At 53.7% G+C, this 21,191-nt stretch overlaps 3 protein-coding genes across 3 annotated transcripts; 2 read left to right on the top strand and 1 right to left on the bottom strand.

Annotated features, from left to right (window-relative positions):
• Nucleotides 1–265: 265 nt before the first annotated feature.
• On the top strand, nt 266–4,498 carry LOC149271382 (progestin and adipoQ receptor family member 4-like). The gene is made up of 3 exons (XM_089507497.1): nt 266–431; nt 3,110–3,328; nt 4,065–4,498. The coding sequence occupies exons 1-3, from the start codon at nt 266–268 to the stop codon at nt 4,496–4,498; spliced, it is 819 nt and encodes a 272-aa protein (XP_089363623.1).
• A 1,481-nt stretch (nt 4,499–5,979) lies between these two features.
• PKMYT1 (protein kinase, membrane associated tyrosine/threonine 1) lies at nt 5,980–8,405 on the bottom strand. The gene is made up of 7 exons (XM_089507496.1): nt 8,049–8,405; nt 7,254–7,753; nt 7,070–7,176; nt 6,785–6,957; nt 6,446–6,696; nt 6,262–6,354; nt 5,980–6,157 (listed from the first exon to the last, which is right to left on the bottom strand). Exons 1-7 carry the CDS (start codon nt 8,403–8,405, stop codon nt 5,980–5,982), a joined length of 1,659 nt encoding a protein of 552 aa, XP_089363622.1.
• Nucleotides 8,406–10,911: 2,506 nt separating this feature from the next.
• On the top strand, nt 10,912–11,433 carry LOC149271380 (elongin-B-like). The gene is made up of 3 exons (XM_089507499.1): nt 10,912–11,040; nt 11,111–11,219; nt 11,321–11,433. The coding sequence occupies exons 1-3, from the start codon at nt 10,918–10,920 to the stop codon at nt 11,431–11,433; spliced, it is 345 nt and encodes a 114-aa protein (XP_089363625.1). The 5' UTR covers nt 10,912–10,917.
• The last annotated feature ends 9,758 nt before the right edge of the window (nt 11,434–21,191 follow it).

The raw sequence follows: 21,191 nt of genomic DNA, 5'->3' as shown, positions 1-21,191 counted from the left end.
AAGCTGCTCTGTTGGGAGACTGACTCCTTCGTTTGGACTTTTCTTCTAGTTAAACAAAATCCAGTGTGTTCCGTCCGCCATGAAAGAAAAGGTCCCTAAAACCCGCTTTCAGAGTCTATTCTGCCACCGGCGTTACCCTCTTACCGGCCAATAAGCCGGAGCTGCTACGATTTCATTTGGTTAGAAAGACTTAGAAATACAAATGTCTGAACTGTCTCTGTTTTTTGGGACGAGGAGAAGTCTGTTACGAGCGATCGCAGGACATATGGCGTTCCTGAATGGCCCACGGCTACTAGACTGGGCCAGCTCCCCGCCGCATCTGCAGTTCAATAAATTTGTGTTAACGGGATATCGACCGGTGGCCAGTGGAGCGGAGTGTATGAGGAGCCTTTTCTACCTGCACAATGAGCTGGGCAACATCTACACCCACGGTGAGGCTGAGGGGGGCACAGTAAAGGGGATGTAAGGTCACAGTGAGCGGACGTGTCTCTGAATACGGGCCGGTGACATCTGCAGCCAGCATTAGTGCATCCCGTGTGTTGCGATGAAGGGATGTGTGTAACGTGCGGTGGCAATAGGGTATTAGGTGAGCGCCACCTCTCTGTGTGCTCTCTTGCTGCCGGAGGTTATATGGGTGGAATCGGTTCGCTGGCTGATGTGCGTTACGATATCGGCGTGTTTAGCCAAGCAGCCTCTCGTCATTCAGTTCGTTAGCCGGGCCGTGGAGCTGCCTGTCTGCACTCATCACAGGGTCCTTCTGCTTTTTGATAAATGCTCCCTTTTTTTGCCCCGGGGAGCGTTTTGCTGGCTGCAGCTTTTGGCGTGTGAGGGGTAGAGAGAAGCTTTGCCTGTGCATATGTTAAGCCGTGTAATACGATGCTGCCTCTCGGAGGTTAACAAGCCGAGAAACCGAAGGGAATTCATATAGAGCGATTCCGGAGGATCCAGGAACATAAATGTGCCTTATAGCCAGGGGCACCGGCAAAGCAGCCGCCAGCGGCGTAAGGACAGCAGGGCGAGTGAATGCGCCTTCTCGGCTGCGCGTTTACCCAGCCACATTGCATGCTTTCTTTGTAACTTTGCGTTGGGCTGATTGCGCCTTGTTATCCTCTGCCGCCTCGTATGAATGCGAATCCTTCTTAACGCTTATTCACTAAAGGGAGAGCTGCGGCGTCGGCCCCCTCGTTCCACGATTCATAGGTTTCTCCAGCAAAAAAATTGTAAGCTCCTGTGAGCAGGGCCCTCCTCCCCTGTTATATGCCAATTGTTACGCACTGTCTACCCTTTATACCGCGCTGCAGAATCTATATAAACCAACGAACACGGGCTGAGCTGGCCTCATCATGTATAATTTAATGGGTTATTTAACTATACATTATACAGGGCCAGCTAATCTCTTCCTGCAGCAGAAGCTCGCTGGGGTTGGCCCTTCATAATGTCTTGTGAAGACAAAGCGTAGAAACACAACTCGGTTTAGTGAATAAACCCCATAGACGTGTTAAACCCAGGAAAGGCTTGTGTTCTGCGGTGTAAATGAGGTTATGCCGTCCCGGGTGTTGTGTTTAGTAAAGCTGGAAGGCAGTATGTAAGTGCATGTAATATGCTCATTCCTCTGGACCAAGGGCTGCAGAGGCTGAGTGTCTGCTCAAGGACTACGTCCGACTGCCGCTTTGGGCAGTCTTGTTGGGTTTATTCCTCCGTCTGTCTAAGCATTAACTCCTATCAAAGGGTTACAAAGTCTTAAGTACTTAAGAGCTTTAAGGTGAGCACGAGGAGTGTCCCCATAAGGAGCTCTAAGTCCTAATCTCTTTAGTCGTGACCTGGATTCCAGCCGCCTCGTACCCTTCGGCCCTCGTATGGCCAGGGGTTCTGCTCTGGTAGACTTTAGATTTGTGGGCAGCCCCGTCTAACTTCTAGTAGCTGAGCAGTATTTGGGGTGAAGGCCTGTAACGAGCGTCTGCTGTGACCTCTGCTCCTTCTGGGGTCGTGTAGCAGGAGCTTCCTATTGGAGCAGCTGTGGGCCTAAGGGTACTTGGCCTGTCCACCTCCAATACCCAGCGGGCTGCTGGTTAGTCTCCCAGGGCGTCTGTGATGTACGGACGGGAAATGCGTGTATTTGGGGATGAGGTGGCTGCCCCTGCGATGGAGGTCGAGCAGCGCGGTAGATGGAGCTGCAATCTCCTGTCCAAGCACAATAACCGCTTGGTGGCCGATTGCATGCCATGCGCTCCCGTTAGCCGAGGCCTCTGTAACCCCAGAAAGGGTTCTCAATGCAAATCCCACGCAGCTTTTATACAAACTGCTCCCAACGACTCCCGAAAGCTACGTTCCTCTGCTCGGTTCAGGGGCGGGCTAGTGGCTCGGACAGAGGCCTTCGGAAGTGTTTAGATACCCTTAAGGCCGCCATACTGCCTGCCAAACGTGTACAGCGATTAAATTAAGATGTATTGCGAGGAGGCAGCTCCATGTAAACTGGTCTAGCTGGAGATGGCTGCGAACGTCTTTCCATCGCCAAGGATAAGCGTCCGGGTTCATGAGAAAGCTGATCTAGGAATTAGGAGGACATTGCAAACTCAGCTAGTCTTACCTGCAAAATCTGCATGAGAGCAGGCGGCCCCGTACACCCTGACTGTGCGTTTATATAAATATATAATTAATACATAAAAGGGTGAGTGCGCGCGTCATACGGGCCAAATAAATCTGCACGGCTCGTGATGCCGCGACGCTCCCTTTCACGACGCTCTTGATTGCAGGCACCGAGCTGTGGTTTGGTCACATCATTTGTGTAAAACTTCAGACCTGAACCCGACACGAACATCCTTAGGAATAATTTAGAAGCTGCATTATCTCCGTGTGCTGCAGCCGTAGGAACGCGTGTCGCCCGATAACAGTGGGAGGACTTTCTCCTGTCAGGGTTAGTCCTGACCACGCGATGGGGAGTCCGCGGTACTCTAGAGCGGACGTTTTTTTCCGCTCGCTTCGGTGGGATGCTTTTGACCGGACACTTTGTGTTCTCCGTATGAGGCGCATAGATTCCTCGGTGTGTGACGTATAAGTTCTCTTGTAGACATGGGCGAAACGCGCAGTGACCGCTGTGCTTCTCTTGCAGGGATCCCGCTCTTGTGCTTCCTCTTCCTGCTCCCTCTTCAGATTCCATGGCGTCAGCTGTCGGTACCGTGGCTCGGCGTGGTGCATTACTTGGCGTGTGTGAGCCCGCAGCTGGGCAGCGTCCTCTATCATCTCTTCATGAACCATCACGGCGGAGCGGCGGTTTACCGGAAGCTTCTCACTCTCGACATGTGCGGAATCTGTCTGGTGAACACGTTAGGTGAGTCCGTGCCGCTCTTATCTGGGGTATGTGGTGTAAACGCTGGGGCGGCTGAGCGCGTCGGTGGACGGTCAGGAATGGGCGTCCCTTTATTGGCGATCCCAGTCAGTTCTGGAATAAATTGCATGGATTAGAACGTGCGGAGCCACGTGAGCACTCTCTGGGAAGCTGCACGTTGTAGATCCGGGGAGGAAGCTGCAGCGAGGCGCTGGTGAGCGATTCCCTGACGCCGTTCCGTGGATAGCGGTTACCGCACTTTCCGGGCCGAAAAAAAAAGCGTGGTGGGGTTTCTTTTTAGCAGGGAGTTTTTTCTGATGTTTGTCGCCGTGACAGCCGGCGGGGATCAGATTTTTTTATTATACAGTCAGAGAAGCTGCTGCTTCAGAGACGTTGTAAGCGTTTAGATGTAAACACGAGGCCGCTGTCTTTAACGGGAGTCTTGTGTGCGTTAGACTCCGGCCGAGCTAATGGGCAGTCCCGCTAGCCCACAAAAATGTTTAGCGATCGCCTATAGGAAGCGCTCAGGGGGCATCTAAGAGCCGGAGCCAAAAATGGTTGCAAAGAAACAGCCAAGCCCGACACGGCAGGAGCCTAAAGCAGACCCAGTGGCGTTTGGTCGCGTAACGCACCGCTTGGCAGAACTCGTGGGCCTCGCTCTTCCTCCCGACTCCGCGTCGTGATTTGACTTTTCCTGTCTTGCAAACTCCCTTTTTAATCATGAGCTTCTACCCCACAGGTGCCCTTCCGATTATCTACTGCACGCTCCTGTGCTACCCGGCCACGCGCAGCCTGGCGCTCCTGGCGTATTCTGCCCTCTCCAGTTACGTGATTTTCTGCGCCGTCAGCGCTCACAGCAACGTCAGCCGGCTGTGCTCCTTCACGTGGCAGGCTGCCTTCCGCTTCCTTTTCTTCTACCTGCGATGGGCAGGACTGGGATCCGGTCACCCGTCGTCCCTGCGCTGCTACCTCCTGATGGACTGCCTGGCTCTGCTCGGTGGGATCATCAACATTTCCCGGCTCCCCGAGAGGCTGAGGCCGGGCAAGTTTGACTACTGGTGCAACAGCCACCAAATAATGCATGTGCTAGTGGTGATCAGCATCCTGTACCTGCACTGGGGGGTGACCTCTGACCTCGCGTGGATCGGAAGCTACTCCTGCCCCCTGGAGTGAGGTGGAGAGCCACTTTCTCCTGGATCAGGTTTAGGATAGATGAGCTGTAGAGCACTTTGTAGATGCCTCCTGCCTCCGTGTCTACCGGATGGAAAGCCGCATCTGCGAGGACAGATTCTGCCGCCAAAGTGGGGGGTGTTAGGATCCTCTGCGGGTTAACAACATATCAGTATTTACAGCCTCAGCCATCACACTCCATGTCATATTAAAACACCGGTATTACCCAGCAGCCCCTTCTCCCTACAGGAATCAGCTCTTCCTCCCCAGCTGCATTTATTTTACACTGTAAGATGGTAGGGAGAGGGGTAAGCGGAGCTGGCCCTTTGGGGATAGAAAGGGTGTTAATGGGGTAAGGGAGACCGGGTGCGAGGCAATGGCCTGCGGGGCTCAGATTAGTGAATGTCTTTGTAAGAAAAACTTGAATGTATTATTTAAAATACTTATGTTTAAAGAAAGGTCAGAGCCCCGATCCCGCCCCAGCATGTGCTCAGAATGGCCGTTCTCGTGTGTAAGGAATGTGAACGCTTCCCGCCGGAGGAGGCGTCCGGTCTATAAAGACGATGCGTCGGAGCCCAGCCAGCCAATCACACGGGGCTCTGCACGAGGCCAGTATTAATGCAATAATAAAGCCAGACGCGTTCCGCTACTGCATGTGTCAGCGCATTATTACTGCACCGGCGGGTACAGCTAATCCAATCGTAACAGGAGGGGCTGCACCATTGGGCGCAACAAGCCACCTTGTGAAGGCCGGTAGGGTAGATCTTACCCATTCACTCCTCCAACTTGCCTTATAGGTTGCTGTTGCTAATATGCAACGTGGTTGCTGTCCACGACGGCCGGGTTTATGCAGTGTGGAGAGCCACGTCTCTCTTAGCTGACTGTTCAGCAGCTGTAAATTCTACAGGCTTCTCCCGCCAGAGAAAACCCAAGAGGAGTCCGTGGCTGGCCTGTCCAGCCCTGCCTGCGCATGCATCCCAACAACAGGCAGCCATAAGGGGCCAGAGACCGACCCCCCCCCCCCCCCAACAGACAGGACGCAGATCGCATTCGGTAAGATGGCAAAAAAAAAAAAAAAGACATAAGGCGCGCTGTCTGACCACCTTACATTTAAAAAATAAAACGCATATTTTACAATTAATGAAACAAACGGTTTCCTGCATTAATCAGGCGGCTTTACATAAAAGGCGCAGTCATTGCAAGCTGGGGCTGGACCCACGAATCCTCCGCCCCAACGGACATTAACCAGCCGTACTGGAGGAGGGTAGCCGAGGGCCACTAGGCATCTGCGAGGAGAGCACATGAAAGAGTATAGAGAGGCCTGCCGGGCCGGCGCATGCCCAACGACAAGACTACACCCCGGGCACTACGTCCACAGCACACGGAGGCCATGAGAAGCAGCTCGTCCTCCACCGAGGAAAGGTCCAATAATGTACAGGGGAGAGAAGAGGCACACAGTCCGGCCACCTGAGGCACCACAGCTCTCACTGCTCAGTGGCATCATCAAACATCGTAATGAGGTTGCGGGGCAAAAAAGAAGAGCGTGGGGCATCTTCCACAAAACCAGACGAGTTGGGGCTAGGGTCAGGGCTGAGAGTTTTCACGCTGGCCGGAGAGTCCTGGCTAATTCTGCTCACATTCGGGGTCAGGGTGAGGGCCGACCTGTCAGACCAAAAAATACAAATAAGACACAGGAGACTTGCAGGCAGGCAGCAGGCACAGGCAGGCAGCAGGCGCAGGCGGGCACAGGCAGCGGGCACACTCACCTCCTTCTCACTCCATAATCCGGGGACAAGTTACGAGGGGTCGAGGTGCTGCCCAGCGACGGCCGTGACAGGCAGTGGTCGGGAGAATGGCGGCTGCTGTAGGAAGTAAATAAAGATGAGGAACAGATGCTTCTGTAACATTATGAACATACAGACAGGGCCACTCCGCGAGTCACACTCATACCTCCCCAGGAGCTCGTGGCCGTGGTACGTAAGGTTCCGGGCCGGTGCCAGGGGACTGGGGGGCACCTCAAACACATCATCCCCAAGGCTGTCCTCATCCCAGTCGCTGGAGATGCTGCTGTCACCCAGCCGGTTGGCTGTAGGAGAGGACGGTGGGGAGCGCGCAGGTATTCTTAGCCCCGCAGAGCGCAAAAGCCACAAAACAGGACGTGTGAGACTTTGAAACACAACAGCAAGCAGCAAGACCAAAACCTGCGGGAGAGAAGACACGAGAGATGCCAGTTACAATGCGGGCCACTGCAACACGGACACACTGGATCCAGTGCCACAGCATCCTCACCTGGTACACAACCAGAATCTTCCCCCAAGTCCACTGAGTAGCTAATGCCGCCTTCCTCCAGCGTTCGGCCCGCAGGACAGCAGGAAGCGAAAGCAGCCAATCCACGGTTACCCGGCGACGATGGTCCGGATCCAGCATTGCAGAGAGAACTTTCAGGAACTCCGGGGACAGATCTGAAGGTCGGACAATATGGGACGAGTATTAACGCACTACAAAGGGATTTAAGTATCCATGGTACAGGGGCCACGTGCTGACAGCAGGCAGCGGATGTGCTGAGGTACTCACCGGAGGTGAACTCCATCGGGAGGCGCCCTTGCCGCAGTTGCTGCCAGCCGTCTCCACCCTTTGGCAGCTCCATGTTGCAAGAAACCTCTAGAAGAGTCATACCAAGGCTGAGAGATTAAGTCAGACATCAGTCAGGAACTCACAACGAAAGCCCTAAGAGCCCAGCACCGAAAGCTCTTCTCACCTGAACACGTCAGCCGCTTTCCCAAACACGCCGTCGAGCAGCTCAGGCGCCATGTACCGGGGGTCACCCTCTTGGGCTTCCCCAATTCCTCCATCCGAGCCGTCTAGTTCTACCATCAACCCAAAATCTCCCAGCTTGCAGACTCCGGAGTGGGAGATGAAGACGTTCGCCGGCTTGATATCAAGGTGCAGCAGATTGCGGTCGTGGAGATGCTTGAGTCCCCGCAGCAGGTCACACATGATGTTCCAGGCTTGCCGCGGCGGTAAGGGCCCTCCGGCCTCTTCGGACAGTTGCTGCAAGCTGCAGGCGCACAGCTCCGTTTGCAGGTAGAGGAGGCGCTTTTCCTCCCAGGCTCGTACAAAACGCACGCAGTTTGGATGCTGCCCGACGCGTTCGTGCTTCCTCACTTCCTGCAGCTTTCGCTGGCGGTCGGACTCACCTCGGAACGGGGAAACAGAGCGCTTCACGGCATACAGCGCGCCGTCCTCGCGGCTTCTAACCTGGAGTTATCGGGACGGAAAACAAGTGCATTGCGTATTAAGAGTCAAATAGTGAGTGTTAAATATAAAGCTGGGCAATCACCATGGCAACAGAGTGCTCCATCTTTACCCCTTTGCACCACTCAGCATACAGAGCCCATATTCATGGAGTGCGCAAGAGATCAGGATCTGGCTGGGGCACAATACATAAACGCATTGGGAGGGATTTGCCCCCTTACAGGGCAGAATGTTATTTGTTAAACTTCCCCCAAGACCCCCTTCGAGAAGACGAGGATTCCAGCGGCTCCGGCCTCACCTTATAAACCTCCCCAAAAGACCCTCGACCAAGTTTGCAGATGCTCTGGAAGCACTGCTTGAAGAAGGTGTCCCCTTTGCTCTGGTCGTAGAGTTTGCTGGCCAGCGAAACAGTTTGGGGGCCGCGGAAAGAGACGCTCTGCGGACGAGGCTGGCTCCACGAACGCTGCCTGTTGGGAAAGATCCGACTGACGGGAAGGACGCTCTTTACAGGCGGCCGCGGGGGAAGGGTGTAGCAGAGCGAGCGGCCCCTCTTCTTCAGCGAGAAGCTTTGCTCGGCCTGTTGGAAGTGCGCAGGCACAGGTATCGGGGTGCGTGTCAGAGCGGGCTCCCCCATCTCGTCTTTTGGAACAGGCATAGCCAACGTTCGGAGCAAACAGCCTCAATGACATGTAACCTGCGGGAAGGAAGGGCAATAAAGTTATACCCCTATAGCTCATGCCCTTCACCTGCCGATCCCCCCCCATCCCATCACACACAAGGTGCAGATCGCTTTATGGCAGCGCCGATAATCCTCCGTCCACAGCCCCTCATCAGAAATCTCCCATCCCACCAACCAGTGGACGCCGTAGCTGCCAAGATTCCTGAGGAACTCATTTGGTGATTTAAGGTCCTTTTTAACTGACAGATGTGACATTTACAACGAGAACTTAGGGGGTCGCATCCCCAGAAAAGCCCCAAGACAGCAGTTTATGAGACTCCACAGGCTGAGTGGGTACCGACCACACATCCAACGCGGTGCTAGCCATCCCAAATGGGCCAACGAGGCCGAGGAACTCTATGGGCGAGGGAGCAAGATGAGCGCAGCGCGGGTCCCACTGAGGCTCTGACCCCAGGGGCAGACATGGCATCCTTACCTCTCGATCCAGTCAGACGGTCTGCAGAACCCGTGGGCCTCTTCCGGGTACCAGCGTTCGGGTCAAACTGAAACAAACATACATGACAATCAGCAACGCAAGAGATCCTGCCCCCTGAGCCTGCCATATTACCACCCCTCATGCACCCCCTCCTCTACCCCACCATAACATGTTACCCCCTCCTCTACCCCACCATAACATGTTACCCCCTCCTCTACCCCACCATAACATGTTACCCCCTCCTCTACCCCACCATAACATGTTACCCCCTCCTCTACCCCACCATAACATGTTACCCCCTCCTCTACCCCACCATAACATGTTACCCCCTCCTCTACCCCACCATAACATGTTACCCCCTCCTCTACCCCACCATAACATGTTACCCCCTCCTCTACCCCACCATAACATGTTACCCCCCTGGCCCCTTTCCTCAATTGACATTCGATACAGAGACTAGCGACACTAATGCCAGCCGGTCATTCAATCAAATGGGGTAACTGGGGCTGTGGTCGGGCAGGGAGGTGGGGGCAGCTACCCGAGCGAGGTCCACGCGATCAAAGGATCCGTTGGCTCCGTCTGTCACTGACTCAGAATTCGCGCCAAACGCAAGCGGTCGCGAGTCGTTTACGTCATGTTTGACCGCCCCCCAAGACTCCGCCTACAGCCTCACCTGCCCAAGCTTGGTTGGCAAATAGGCGTTTTGCCATACGCAAGATGGCGCCCTCTCCTTCAATTAGCGGCTGCGCGGACGCGGTGTTCGCCGGGAGGGAGGTCACTGTGTAGGCAGCCGGAGTCGCGGCCAGCTCCTCTTTGTCTTGTTGCTGCTCAGCCCGGGTCAGACGGACCGAGGGCGGATATTATCGGGATGGTGAGTGAGTTGTGGGACCAGAGGGCGGTCGTGCCGGGTTTGCGGCTTAGAGTGTGAGCTTTTCACAGTTGGTTTGAGATCACTCACGCGTACCTAGGCCGCCTGTGCTTGACCTTCCCAAGATGGTGGCAACTCCCTGATAAACTATGTCTTGTACCCGCAGTAAGTTGCCGCTGGCCACCCAGACCCAGGGTAGTGGGGTATAGACATTATCCTCACCCGGAAGCGCCCAAACATGCGCTTCGACTGTTGAGTGGGTTTGACCTTCTCAAAATGGCGGCTACTTGTATTCCAAGCCAGGCGTCCAGGGAGTGCCGCTGTCAGGGCCCCGTGGGAGCGGTGTTTGGGTGGTTTACTGTTCGAGAGAATCCGTTTCTATGGCGCTGTATTTCGTAGTCTAGTTTGCCTTCTTCAAGATGGCGGTTTTATTGCCCACAGCTTGCCCCTCACAATATGGCTGTTTTGACTCCATCCCTTGGACCTACACAGGCACGTTGGGTTGGGGGCAAATCCTCGCTTCCTCTGAAGGTGGTTTGGTGAACGTGTGCTCCTCTGCGGGTCAGATGAAGGGGCCGGCAGGATGTAGAATTCTTAGGCTGTGTGAGGGGTATGGATTTTGCATCTCGCTGGCGGCGTTTGTCACACTGACCTGCGGAGCTTGCAATCCATACGTGTCCATATCACTATGGTGATAATACAGGGCATTACTGCCTGCCCCGGTATTATTGAGGTAATTGCCTCCTGCCCCTGCGCAGTGTGATACATGAGTATTACACCAATGTGTGCTGTGTTGTGGCTGCTATCGCTGGTCCCTCTACCTGGGGCGGGTTTAGTTGCTTCGGCTGCTTCAGGGGTCCGGCTTCGTGTAGAGAAGCCGGAGAACATGCGCTGCTCATGTTAGATGGAGCTGAGGGAGCCCTCCATACCCCTTCCTGTGGGTGCTGCATACATGGAGCCCTCCATGCCCTGCCCCCTCGGGTACCCCATACATTAAGCTGAGGGAACCCCTTTATTCCTGCCCCATGGGTCAGGGGTGATGGTTAGCTCTTTGGCCAGCAGCTGCCCCCGTGCCTCCACTCTTTACCCCCTGTGTCCTCTGAAGGCGGCTTTTTCCCTCGCTGTCTCCCCAGGATGTCTTCTTAATGATCCGCCGCCACAAAACCACGATCTTCACCGATGCCAAGGAGAGCACCACGGTGTACGAGCTGAAACGGATCGTCGAGGGCATCCTGAAGAGACCCCCAGAGGACCAGCGACTGTACAAGGTGAGCTCCCCCTCCACTGCCTTCTTACCCAGCATGCACCGCTTCCCGCTCACCCGCACCTCTCTTTCAGGACGACCAGCTCTTGGATGACAGCAAGACCCTCGGGGACTGTGGCTTTACCAGTCAGACTGCGCGCCCACAGGCCCCAGCCACGGTGGGACTAGCCTTCCGCAGCGCAGGTGAGTGACCCCCCTCCTGTGCAGCCAGCGGGGTCTCCCCCGGCACATTAACCCTGTGTGGTTTGCTCCTGGGCTCAGTAACACCCGGCCTGTTTTTGTAGGCGAATCCTTCGAGCCCCTCCGGGTGGATTCCTTCTCCAGCCCCCCGGAGCTCCCCGACGTTATGAAGCCGCAGGAGACGAGTGGCAGCGGGAACGAGCAAGCTGTGCAGTGAGACCTGGGAGACCACCCGCCATGTTACCCCCATCCGCCATGTTTCCCCCATGTAACCCTGTCCCTGCCGGGGCCCGACGCAGCTCAGCACTTTGCAATGTTTGTGGTGCCTCCAGCAAGTGACGGGGTTAACGGGGTCCATAGCTCGCACCCCATTTAACTATGTAGACCTCAATGTACCCCCCCCCCGGCACGTGGTCCCCCCATACCCGAAGAAGGGACAACATGAAGACGAGTGCAGATTTCTCGCGGCCCTGCGGGGAACGATGCCCTCTCACCCCTCGGCTCCTTCTTGCTTTTCCAGATTAATTGCCCCCTTTTTGTTTTTGTTGAGGGAAGAGTGTTTTTTTGAGCGCGTTCTGTTTGTTTTTAAACACAATAAATCTTGTTTTGCGTCTCTGGTGCTTCCTGCCCGTTTCTGTTGTAGAGTGTAAGCTCATGGGGTTAGTGTTCGCTATGTGTGGGTTTTGTATTTCCATAACAAATTGTTTGCTGTCCTATCCACCCCCTCGTCTCCCTGTCCTGCCCTGTAAAAGCCCTCCCTGTGTTTTCATTTTAGTCTAACTTTCTCCTGTTCTGCCCCCGGGGGTAGTTTGGGTATCCGCTCCCTTCCTTTAAGTCAGTGGAATTATTTTGTTGCCTCTTCCCTTTGCTCAGCTCAGGATGGTTCCAGGCCGGGGGGTGACTGCAGGGCCCTGTGCGGTCCCGGGTTAATTCTGTTACAAAGAAATAATTTGGTGAAGACACTTGAGTGAGAGCTGAACCTGTCTAACTGCCGCACCTCAGTCATCCTTAGCCCGTTACCGCCTCTGCAGGGTGGGAGACTCTGCTCTGGGTAGTTTCTCTGGCCCATAGGGCATAATGCCTGAAATCGGGTCAGGGTCAGCATGGTTTGGGAAGCAGTTCTCCTGAATGGCGCCATAAGTGAGAGAGAGAGGCAAATAATAAATATATTTCCTTGGGTGAAATGAAGGTTTGTTTGGCACAAGGGCGGGCGGCTATTAGTGAGATAAAAAATCGGAAAAAAAAAATACAAAGCTTCTAAGCCGCAGTGTGACGTCGCGCCGGTTTGTGTTGGCAACGTCTCCTGATGAGTCGGGTCTCGCGTACAAATTTTTTATGGATTTTTTAAATATTTATAGTAGGAGGACTAAGGGGCGTTTTATAGAAATATATATATTTCTTTTCAATTTTCTTGTGTTTTGGGACTGTTACCCTGTTGGCAGTGTGGCTGGAGAGCCCTTTGGGGATCTGATACATTTTATGTTTTTTCTTTTATTTTTTTTGGGAGGGGGAGAAGCTGCTTCTCTTTGTGCTGATCACACTGTGATCAGCGAGCAGGGCGCCATAGTTCTGCATTGCCGATTGCAATAATTGTGATCAGCCAGCAGGGGGAGAGCCAAGCCGGGTCTAGAAAAACCCCCTGCTGAGGGTCTCCTGACCTCAAGTGAACTTCGGGTGGGTCTCAGCCTACCGGAAGGGAATGCCCGATCATGTGACTGGGGATCCCTTAACTTACGGTGTACTGGCACTCGGGGCCAACACGATCAGTTGGTAGCCAGCCACGGCGGGAGAGTCCAGGCTGTCAATAGACCTCAGGACGTACCTCTACGTCCTAAAGGGCTTCTTGCCACAGGCTTTTAGGATGTACCGCTGTGACCTAAGAGGACTGAAAGGGTTAAGGTTTGAGTCTTTACAGACTAGATGGGCCAAATGGGGCCGATCTGCTGGCAGGTTCCTGGGTTTTGTTACTTGGGGCAGAAGAGCAGGAAACCCATATGGCGTTGTGTCCTTCAGATGCGCGGAGCCCAACTGATATTTTTGGGGTGAGGGCCGTTGGGGGGCCGGATGATGTCATTGGTGCTTCTTGTGCTACTAAGAGACCCCTCATGGCCGAGTGCTTCTATCTCCCTGCTGCAGGGTCCCGGTGGTGGCTGTGCAGGCCGGGGCATGTCGCAGGGAGTGGTCCCTGTCACAGGGTGTGTGAGTTTGAGTCACGGTGCCAGGCCTGCGCTCGAGTAGGGTGTGAACAGTAATGCAGTCACACAGGATTTTCTGAGGAGGGACCACAAAATAAGCAGGGTGACGAGAGGGAGGGCGCGCTGAGAGTACGAAGGGAGGACAAGGAGAGAGAGACTGGGGCGCACAGTGAGTGGAGGTACTCAGCTGAAAGGGAGTGGGGGTTTGCACAGCTGTGACTGGGGATAATAAGAGTTGAGAGTGGGGGGCAATTAGAGCTGAAAGTGAGTGGGGGCACTCAGTGAGTGGGAGTTCTTAGTCTAGAGTACAGGTGTCTCTGGATCTCCTGCTGTTTTTGGATTTGCATCCATCAGTTCATTATGGGAGCCAACAACATAAAGACCGCGACGGACGCTCACGCAGGTAACGACTCTGCCGGGTTGCCCGCTCTTCTCTATATTACCTTTACTTGCAGTCTGATGAGGACGGGGTTCGTATCGACTCTTACTCAGGTGGGACGGTTAGGACAGACCCCAAAAATTCCCCTACAGACTGGGGTACAGGAGTAAAAAGGATGGTGGTGGAACAGTCTCCCAGCAGAGGTGGTAGAGGGTAATACAGCGGGTGTTTTAAACATGCATGGGATAGACATACGGCTCCTGAATCTAAGACGAGACCAACGACTGATTAAGGTTTGAGTCGTTACAGCAGGAGAAACGGGCGACCGGATGGGGGCCGATCTGCCGGCAGGTTCTGGGTATCTATTGCCCCCTGGGCTACCAGCACCAGCGTTGTGGCGTAGGGCAGGATTCGCCGGGCCCTCTGCTGATATTAACGAGGAAGCGTAGGCGTTTGGGACCCAATGTGTGCATTACGGGGCAATTCTCTGAACCCGGCCGCCATGACCTCCTCGCGAGCCGCGCATAAACACATAACCGTACGTGGGAACTGTCCTAATATTGTGCTCCGCTCTCGGGTTCGGGGCAGACGCGGCGACGCATCCTCTGCCCGGGTCCGGTTGATGCAGAATCAGGTTTTCTTCCTGTAGAGTCGCCCAAGGAGCCCTCATCTTCTGCCCTCTACAAGCCGCACCTTTCCCCTACATCGTCCCCCACGCGAGACCACTTCTACACCCCAGCGGGAAGCCCCAAACAGAAACCCCCGGGCAGCTGCCCCTCCCCGGACCAACTGCCCCTTAACTTTGAGCTGTCCAAAGGAGAGGAGGCCTGGGGTGTCCCTTTCAGCCGGGCCATGGAAAGGATCCAGCATGCATCGGATGCCTTGGCGCGCATGCACAGCCAGCTGGGCGCTCTGCTCAGCCTCAGAATGGTCAGCGAGGGGCCACACATAATGGACTCTGCCCTAGGATGGGAGGCGCGCTTGGCCGAGGTGCGACACGATCTGAGCGTCGGACTCAAAGAAATGAGATGCCTCAAGGACAAGTACGAGGCTCTGAGCGCAGGTAGGAGCTGCTTCACCTCTAGGACCCGACATCCAACCAGATGAGGCAGCCGGAGGAACCGGACCTTCTCAGGCACCTCTAGGACTATTCATGTCTGTTTTTCAGGTGCCAAATGTAGAAGAGGACAAGAGACAGGACGTGCAAGAGACAACCAGGTGAGAGTGTTCAAGAGACTGCCAAAGAGACAGACATTAATAGAGATGGGGAGAAGATAGAGGACCAGCAGGAGGGACATAGCCTGTGACTGTTTGTAGAGGAGGCCTTGGAAGGCAGGTCTGGGGGGGGGGGGGCAGATCCCCTCCTGGGGTACCAAACCCCCCTCCCCTGGTGAGCCATTGCCCAATACGTCGGTCACAGGGGAGATCTCCCTATCCAGTCCATTCACAATATGGAGGCCTCTGCAGAGTCTGTGTAAGTATAGTATGCAGTAGTAGGGGCAGGGGTAGGGACAAGGGTAGCACCCAGGGTATGGATTGGGGTAGCGATGGGGAAGGGGTATGGTTTGGGGTAGCGATGGGGTATGGATTGTGCCGAGAGTGCCGGGAACGGTTGAACGTGACAGAGTGTCTGACAACACAGTTCCAAACGGACTTCCAGTCCATGCAGGACGACTCTGAGAGCGCAGAGAAACACGAGAGACTACAGAAGGAAGAGAGCGCACAGAAAGAGAAACTACAAGGTGAGTGCACAGCCAGCAGCAGAGAGTATACTGACAGAGCATTTACCAGCAGAGTGTATACCAGCAGAGTATTTACCGGCAGAGCGCAGGCAGCAGAGTTTATACCAACAGTGGCAGCTGAGCTTATATCTGCAGGAAGCAGAGCATTTACCGGCAGAGCGCAGGCAGCAAAGCTTACATCTGCAGGAAGCAGAGCATTTACCGGCAGAGCGCAGGCAGCAGAGCTTATATCTGCAGGAAGCAGAGCATTTACCGGCAGAGCGCAGGCAGCAAAGCTTACATCTGCAGGAAGCAGAGCATTTACCAGCAGAGCGCAGGCAGCAGAGCGTATACCAGCAGAGTATTTACCGGCAGAGCGCAGGCACCAGAGTTTATACCAGCAGTGGCAGCTGAGCTTATATCTGCAGGAAGCAGAGCATTTACCGGCAGAGTGCAGGCAGCAGAGCTTATATCTGCAGGAAGCAGAGCATTTACCGGCAGAGCGCAGGCAGCAGAGCTTACATCTGCAGGAAGCAGAGCATTTACCGGCAGAGCGCAGGCAGCAGAGCTTATAGCTGCAGGAAGCAGAGCACTTACCAGCAGAGCGCAGGCAGCAGAGCGTATACCAGCAGAGTATTTACCGGCAGAGCGCAGGCACCAGAGTTTATACCAGCAGTGGCAGCTGAGCTTATATCTGCAGGAAGCAGAGCATTTACCGGCAGAGCGCAGGCAGCAAAGCTTACATCTGCAGGAAGCAGAGCATTTACCGGCAGAGTGCAGGCAGCAGAGCTTATATCTGCAGGAAGCAGAGCATTTACCAGCAGAGCGCAGGCAGCAGAGCTTATATCTGCAGGAAGCAGAGCATTTACCGGCAGAGCGCAGGCAGCAGAGCTTACATCTGCAGGAAGCAGAGCATTTACCAGCAGAGCGCAGGCAGCAGAGCGTATACCAGCAGAGTATTTACCGGCAGAGCGCAGGCACCAGAGTTTATACCAGCAGTGGCAGCTGAGCTTATATCTGCAGGAAGCAGAGCATTTACCAGCAGAGTGCAGGCAGCAGAGCTTATATCTGCAGGAAGCAGAGCATTTACCGGCAGAGCGCAGGCAGCAGAGCTTACATCTGCAGGAAGCAGAGCATTTACCGGCAGAGCGCAGGCAGCAGAGCTTATAGCTGCAGGAAGCAGAGCACTTACCAGCAGAGCGCAGGCAGCAGAGCGTATACCAGCAGAGTATTTACCGGCAGAGCGCAGGCACCAGAGTTTATACCAGCAGTGGCAGCTGAGCTTATATCTGCAGGAAGCAGAGCATTTACCGGCAGAGCGCAGGCAGCAGAGCTTATATCTGCAGGAAGCAGAGCATTTACCGGCAGAGCGCAGGCAGCAGAGCTTACATCTGCAGGAAGCAGAGCATTTACCGGCAGAGCGCAGGCAGCAGAGCTTATAGCTGCAGGAAGCAGAGCACTTACCAGCAGAGCGCAGGCAGCAGAGCGTATACCAGCAGAGTATTTACCGGCAGAGCGCAGGCACCAGAGTTTATACCAGCAGTGGCAGCTGAGCTTATATCTGCAGGAAGCAGAGCATTTACCGGCAGAGCGCAGGCAGCAAAGCTTACATCTGCAGGAAGCAGAGCATTTACCGGCAGAGTGCAGGCAGCAGAGCTTATATCTGCAGGAAGCAGAGCATTTACCAGCAGAGCGCAGGCAGCAGAGCTTATATCTGCAGGAAGCAGAGCATTTACCGGCAGAGCGCAGGCAGCAGAGCTTACATCTGCAGGAAGCAGAGCATTTACCAGCAGAGCGCAGGCAGCAGAGCGTATACCAGCAGAGTATTTACCGGCAGAGCGCAGGCACCAGAGTTTATACCAGCAGTGGCAGCTGAGCTTATATCTGCAGGAAGCAGAGCATTTACCGGCAGAGTGCAGGCAGCAGAGCTTATATCTGCAGGAAGCAGAGCATTTACCGGCAGAGCGCAGGCAGCAGAGCTTACATCTGCAGGAAGCAGAGCATTTACCGGCAGAGCGCAGGCAGCAGAGCTTATAGCTGCAGGAAGCAGAGCACTTACCAGCAGAGCGCAGGCAGCAGAGCGTATACCAGCAGAGTATTTACCGGCAGAGCGCAGGCACCAGAGTTTATACCAGCAGTGGCAGCTGAGCTTATATCTGCAGGAAGCAGAGCATTTACCGGCAGAGCGCAGGCAGCAGAGCTTATATCTGCAGGAAGCAGAGCATTTACCGGCAGAGCGCAGGCAGCAGAGCTTACATCTGCAGGAAGCAGAGCATTTACCGGCAGAGCGCAGGCAGATATACCAGATGGTCTCATTTTTGTCCCCAGATCGGATTTATCAGCTGGAGAAAGAAAAGGAAACTTTAGTGGAGAACCTCATGGAGCTGAAGGTAAGTGAGGGCCGTCCAAACTGTACCCCAAACTGCCCCCATCCTACACCTTATACCCCCTCTCCTTTTTCATTCTGAATCATAAGCCACCCTACACCCGCTTTCTTACCTCCCCTATACTTACTGCCCCCCGAGCTATACTAAGTCCCCCTTTCTTATAGATATTGCCCCTGGGGTTAAACACTTTTTGCCAAACTATTTCCTGCACACTTTGCTTATGAAAGAAGAAAAAGAAAGACGGGAGACAAGTAAGAAAGTAAAAGACGGGAAGAAGATGAGACCAGAAAGAAAGGTAGAGGAGAAAAGGGAAAGGAGAGAAGGATAATGAGAGAGAGAAAAAAGAAAGGAAAATGGAGCAGAAAGACCTGGGGGGGGTGAGAGAAAGGAGAATAAAGAGAAAAGATGAGAGACAAGAAAGAAAGGAAAAGCTAAGATAGAAGGAGACAAGAGAAGAGGAAAGAGAGAATGAGAGGCAGGATTTACCTCTTATTTATAAATAGTGCCATACTACACCTTATACCCCCTTCCTATACATACTGCCCCTTAATGACCCGCCACACACGTGACCCCGGCTTCTCCGGCAGGGCCAGGTGCGGGACCTGACGCTCCTACAATCCGATCTCCAGACCGCCGTGTCCGTGGCAGAGAGATTCCGCGAGGAAGCCCAGGAGAAACTGGATAAAGCCGAGACAGAGAACCGGAGACTGAGGAGCAAGAGGTGGGGCACAACCCCGGGTGGGGGCAACTGAGGCCATATTTGCTATAAGGAGATGTGTTGTAACTCAGATCAGGGGCAGTTATTGGCAGAGCTTAAATAAGTCATAAAGGGTAGGGGTGAGAAATCGGTTCGGGGAACCCCGGGTCTTTTCTATGTCGAGCACATACAGATTTTATGACTTTACTTCGTGGAAGATGTGCATTTGGGGATAGCAGCACTTTAAGGGATGTGCGGCGGGGGTTAATGAGGCATTAGGGGGTAATTAATCGGTATTAACCTGATAACCCTCTTTCCACAGATATGACTCAGTGGACTGGGCAGACGCCCCCCCAGTGAATGGATCCCTACAGGGGTATCACAGCCTCCCTCGTGGGGTCATCCTGTCCTCCTTGAGGGTGAGGGTACCATGCCAGCGCCTGCCCTGACACATCGGCCCCAGGGTCTCAGCTTCTGCTCTTCACAAGCACAGGCAGTCACAGTACAAAGCGGAGACGGCGGAGGAGCCTGCACGTTTCACATGTTATGGGGCTGACCCATAGGCAGTCGCTGTTAATCAGACCTGCATGTTAAACAAGGCGCAAGATGACTGTAACACAGGGCAGGAACAGATTTGAGTGGGGTCACATACTTGAGTAAATGATGATTTAAGGGTGGGTGAAAAGTGTTTGGAGAGCGGTCTGCATGGGGCCACTTATTGTAAGGGGCAGGACATTGATCATTCCAGCATTACCTACACTGGCTGACCCCCCAATCACTCACCTTTCATTACAGGACCCAATTATGAAGTCCAGCAGCTTAATGAGTGTCCCCCCATCCCAGCGACCCCCACAGGAGGCAGGTGAGATCCCAGATGAGTAAAGGCTTTGGCATTTTAATGTGTGGGGCATAGCGTGTAATTAGGGGGTGCAGGGTAACAAGTGGAGCTGGAGGGTGCTGGAAGTTAGGGTGACCACATGCATTGTCCAGGAATGACAAGTCTGAGTGAAGGAGGTCTCCGCCAATCAGGAGAGACTTCTCAACTCTCCTGATTGCCTGAGGTTCAGAAGCCTCTCCTGATAGGCTGGGTCCCTCCTTCACACCAACTCAGTGTAAGCTGCACCCAGCACCAGGTATTTGTGTTTAGCTGCGTGTCTCTGTGACTGTGTGTGTAATGTCTGGTAATAGAGGGGTTAATTCTCTGAATCTGCTCATGTCTGGTAATAGAGGGGTTAATTCTCTGAATCTGCTCATGTCTGGTAATAGAGGGGTTAATTCTCTGAATCTGCTCATGTCTGTAATGATTGTATATATGTATATATATGTTATGTTATATGTATATGTTATATGTATATATATATTTATGTTATATGTTATATGTATAATATACGCATGTGTGTGATATCATCCGCTTCATTGTTTGTCCCTGAATGGCAGAAAAAAAACGTGGTCACCCTTGGCACCTGTGGGTGCTGTGGCCGGGGTGCCAGAGGGTTATTAATAGCTAACCTGTAAGAGGGACAGTCGGCAGCTATGAGCATATAAAGTGGGTTTTTACCCGTGTTTTCTCTCTCAGGTTCCGTGTCCCGCAGAGAGAGGAGAGGGAGCCTCGAAACGTTACTAAACGAGTCCAAAGCCACGTGAGTACCTGACGAGACACGCGCTACAGGGGCCACATCCCACCCCCCATAAATACCCCGAGGCCCTCTGACCCTGTGACCTCTGCTCTTACCCCATGTCTCCCCTTCAGCGAGAATCTGACAGAGGATTCCGGATCGTTCTTCCGCCGTTATGGGGGCTCTAAAAGAGGAGTATTTCTGCGCTGGGCTCAGGACCGGACGTGTGGCTACAAGGTGAGCAAAGAGATGCGACGTTCTGCATTTGGAATGTTCCGTGAGGTGGGAGACGCTCTGCGTTCCGTGAGGTGGGAGACGCTCTGCGTTCCGTGAGGTGGGAGACGCTCTGCGTCCCGTAAGGGGGGAGACACTCTGCGTCCCGTAAGGGGGGAGACACTCTGCGTCCCCTGAGGGGTAGTGATGGGAAGTTCGGATCATTAAAGTGAATCGGATCATTTAGACTCGTTCACTGAAATGATCCGATTCATGATCCGAATCTTCGGATCACTCAGTGTGACTCACAGGAGTTACTGTTGCCCAGTCCCTCCGTGCAGGCACACTAACGATTGGCCCCGCCCCTTTCATTATAGTCAATGAACCCTCCTGCCTGCCTAATCTGGTGATGTCAATGAAGGCAGAGAGTCGTTCAAAGATTCGGATCTTACAGGGATCCAAATCTTACAGTGATCCGGATCACTGTAAGATCCGGATCAGTGTAAAATCCGGATCACTGTAAGATCCGGATCTTTGAATGACTCTCTGCCTTCATTGGCATTCTAATCATTCAGAGAATATCACCATACTGTTATAAATAATACATTAATAATCACTGCCCCCAGGATTTACATTCCCCTTTACCTGCAACTGCACCTTAAGCTAACTTTATTAAATTAACCCTCACCATTAAATTAACCCTAAACACCCCATCAACCATGACTGCCCCTAAAATTAACCCTTAACACCCCATCAACCATGACTGC

This window comes from Sceloporus occidentalis, unplaced genomic scaffold, assembly GCF_023333645.1.
Source record: "Sceloporus occidentalis isolate IW3139 unplaced genomic scaffold, rSceOcc1.0.p SCAF_527, whole genome shotgun sequence".
Classification (NCBI taxonomy): domain Eukaryota; kingdom Metazoa; phylum Chordata; class Lepidosauria; order Squamata; family Phrynosomatidae; genus Sceloporus; species Sceloporus occidentalis.
This window is presented reverse-complemented; position numbering and strand designations above follow the sequence as displayed.

Bases quoted from the DNA above. Each gene is read 5' to 3' on its own strand.
- PKMYT1 (XM_089507496.1), bottom strand. From the start codon at position 8,405: ATGCCTGTTCCAAAAGACGAGATGGGGGAGCCCGCTCTGACACGCACC. The intron at 6,958-7,069 runs GTGAGTACCTCA...TCCGACCTTCAG, and splicing joins CCCGATGGAGTTCACCTCCG to ATCTGTCCCCGGAGTTCCTG. The intron at 6,355-6,445 runs GTATGAGTGTGA...TTCCTACAGCAG, and splicing joins GGCCACGAGCTCCTGGGGAG to CCGCCATTCTCCCGACCACT.
- LOC149271380 (XM_089507499.1), top strand. From the start codon at position 10,918: ATGATCCGCCGCCACAAAACCACGATCTTCACCGATGCCAAGGAGAGC. The intron at 11,041-11,110 runs GTGAGCTCCCCC...CCTCTCTTTCAG, and splicing joins AGGACCAGCGACTGTACAAG to GACGACCAGCTCTTGGATGA. The intron at 11,220-11,320 runs GTGAGTGACCCC...CTGTTTTTGTAG, and splicing joins ACTAGCCTTCCGCAGCGCAG to GCGAATCCTTCGAGCCCCTC.
- LOC149271382 (XM_089507497.1), top strand. From the start codon at position 266: ATGGCGTTCCTGAATGGCCCACGGCTACTAGACTGGGCCAGCTCCCCG. The intron at 432-3,109 runs GTGAGGCTGAGG...CTTCTCTTGCAG, and splicing joins GGGCAACATCTACACCCACG to GGATCCCGCTCTTGTGCTTC. The intron at 3,329-4,064 runs GTGAGTCCGTGC...TCTACCCCACAG, and splicing joins CTGTCTGGTGAACACGTTAG to GTGCCCTTCCGATTATCTAC.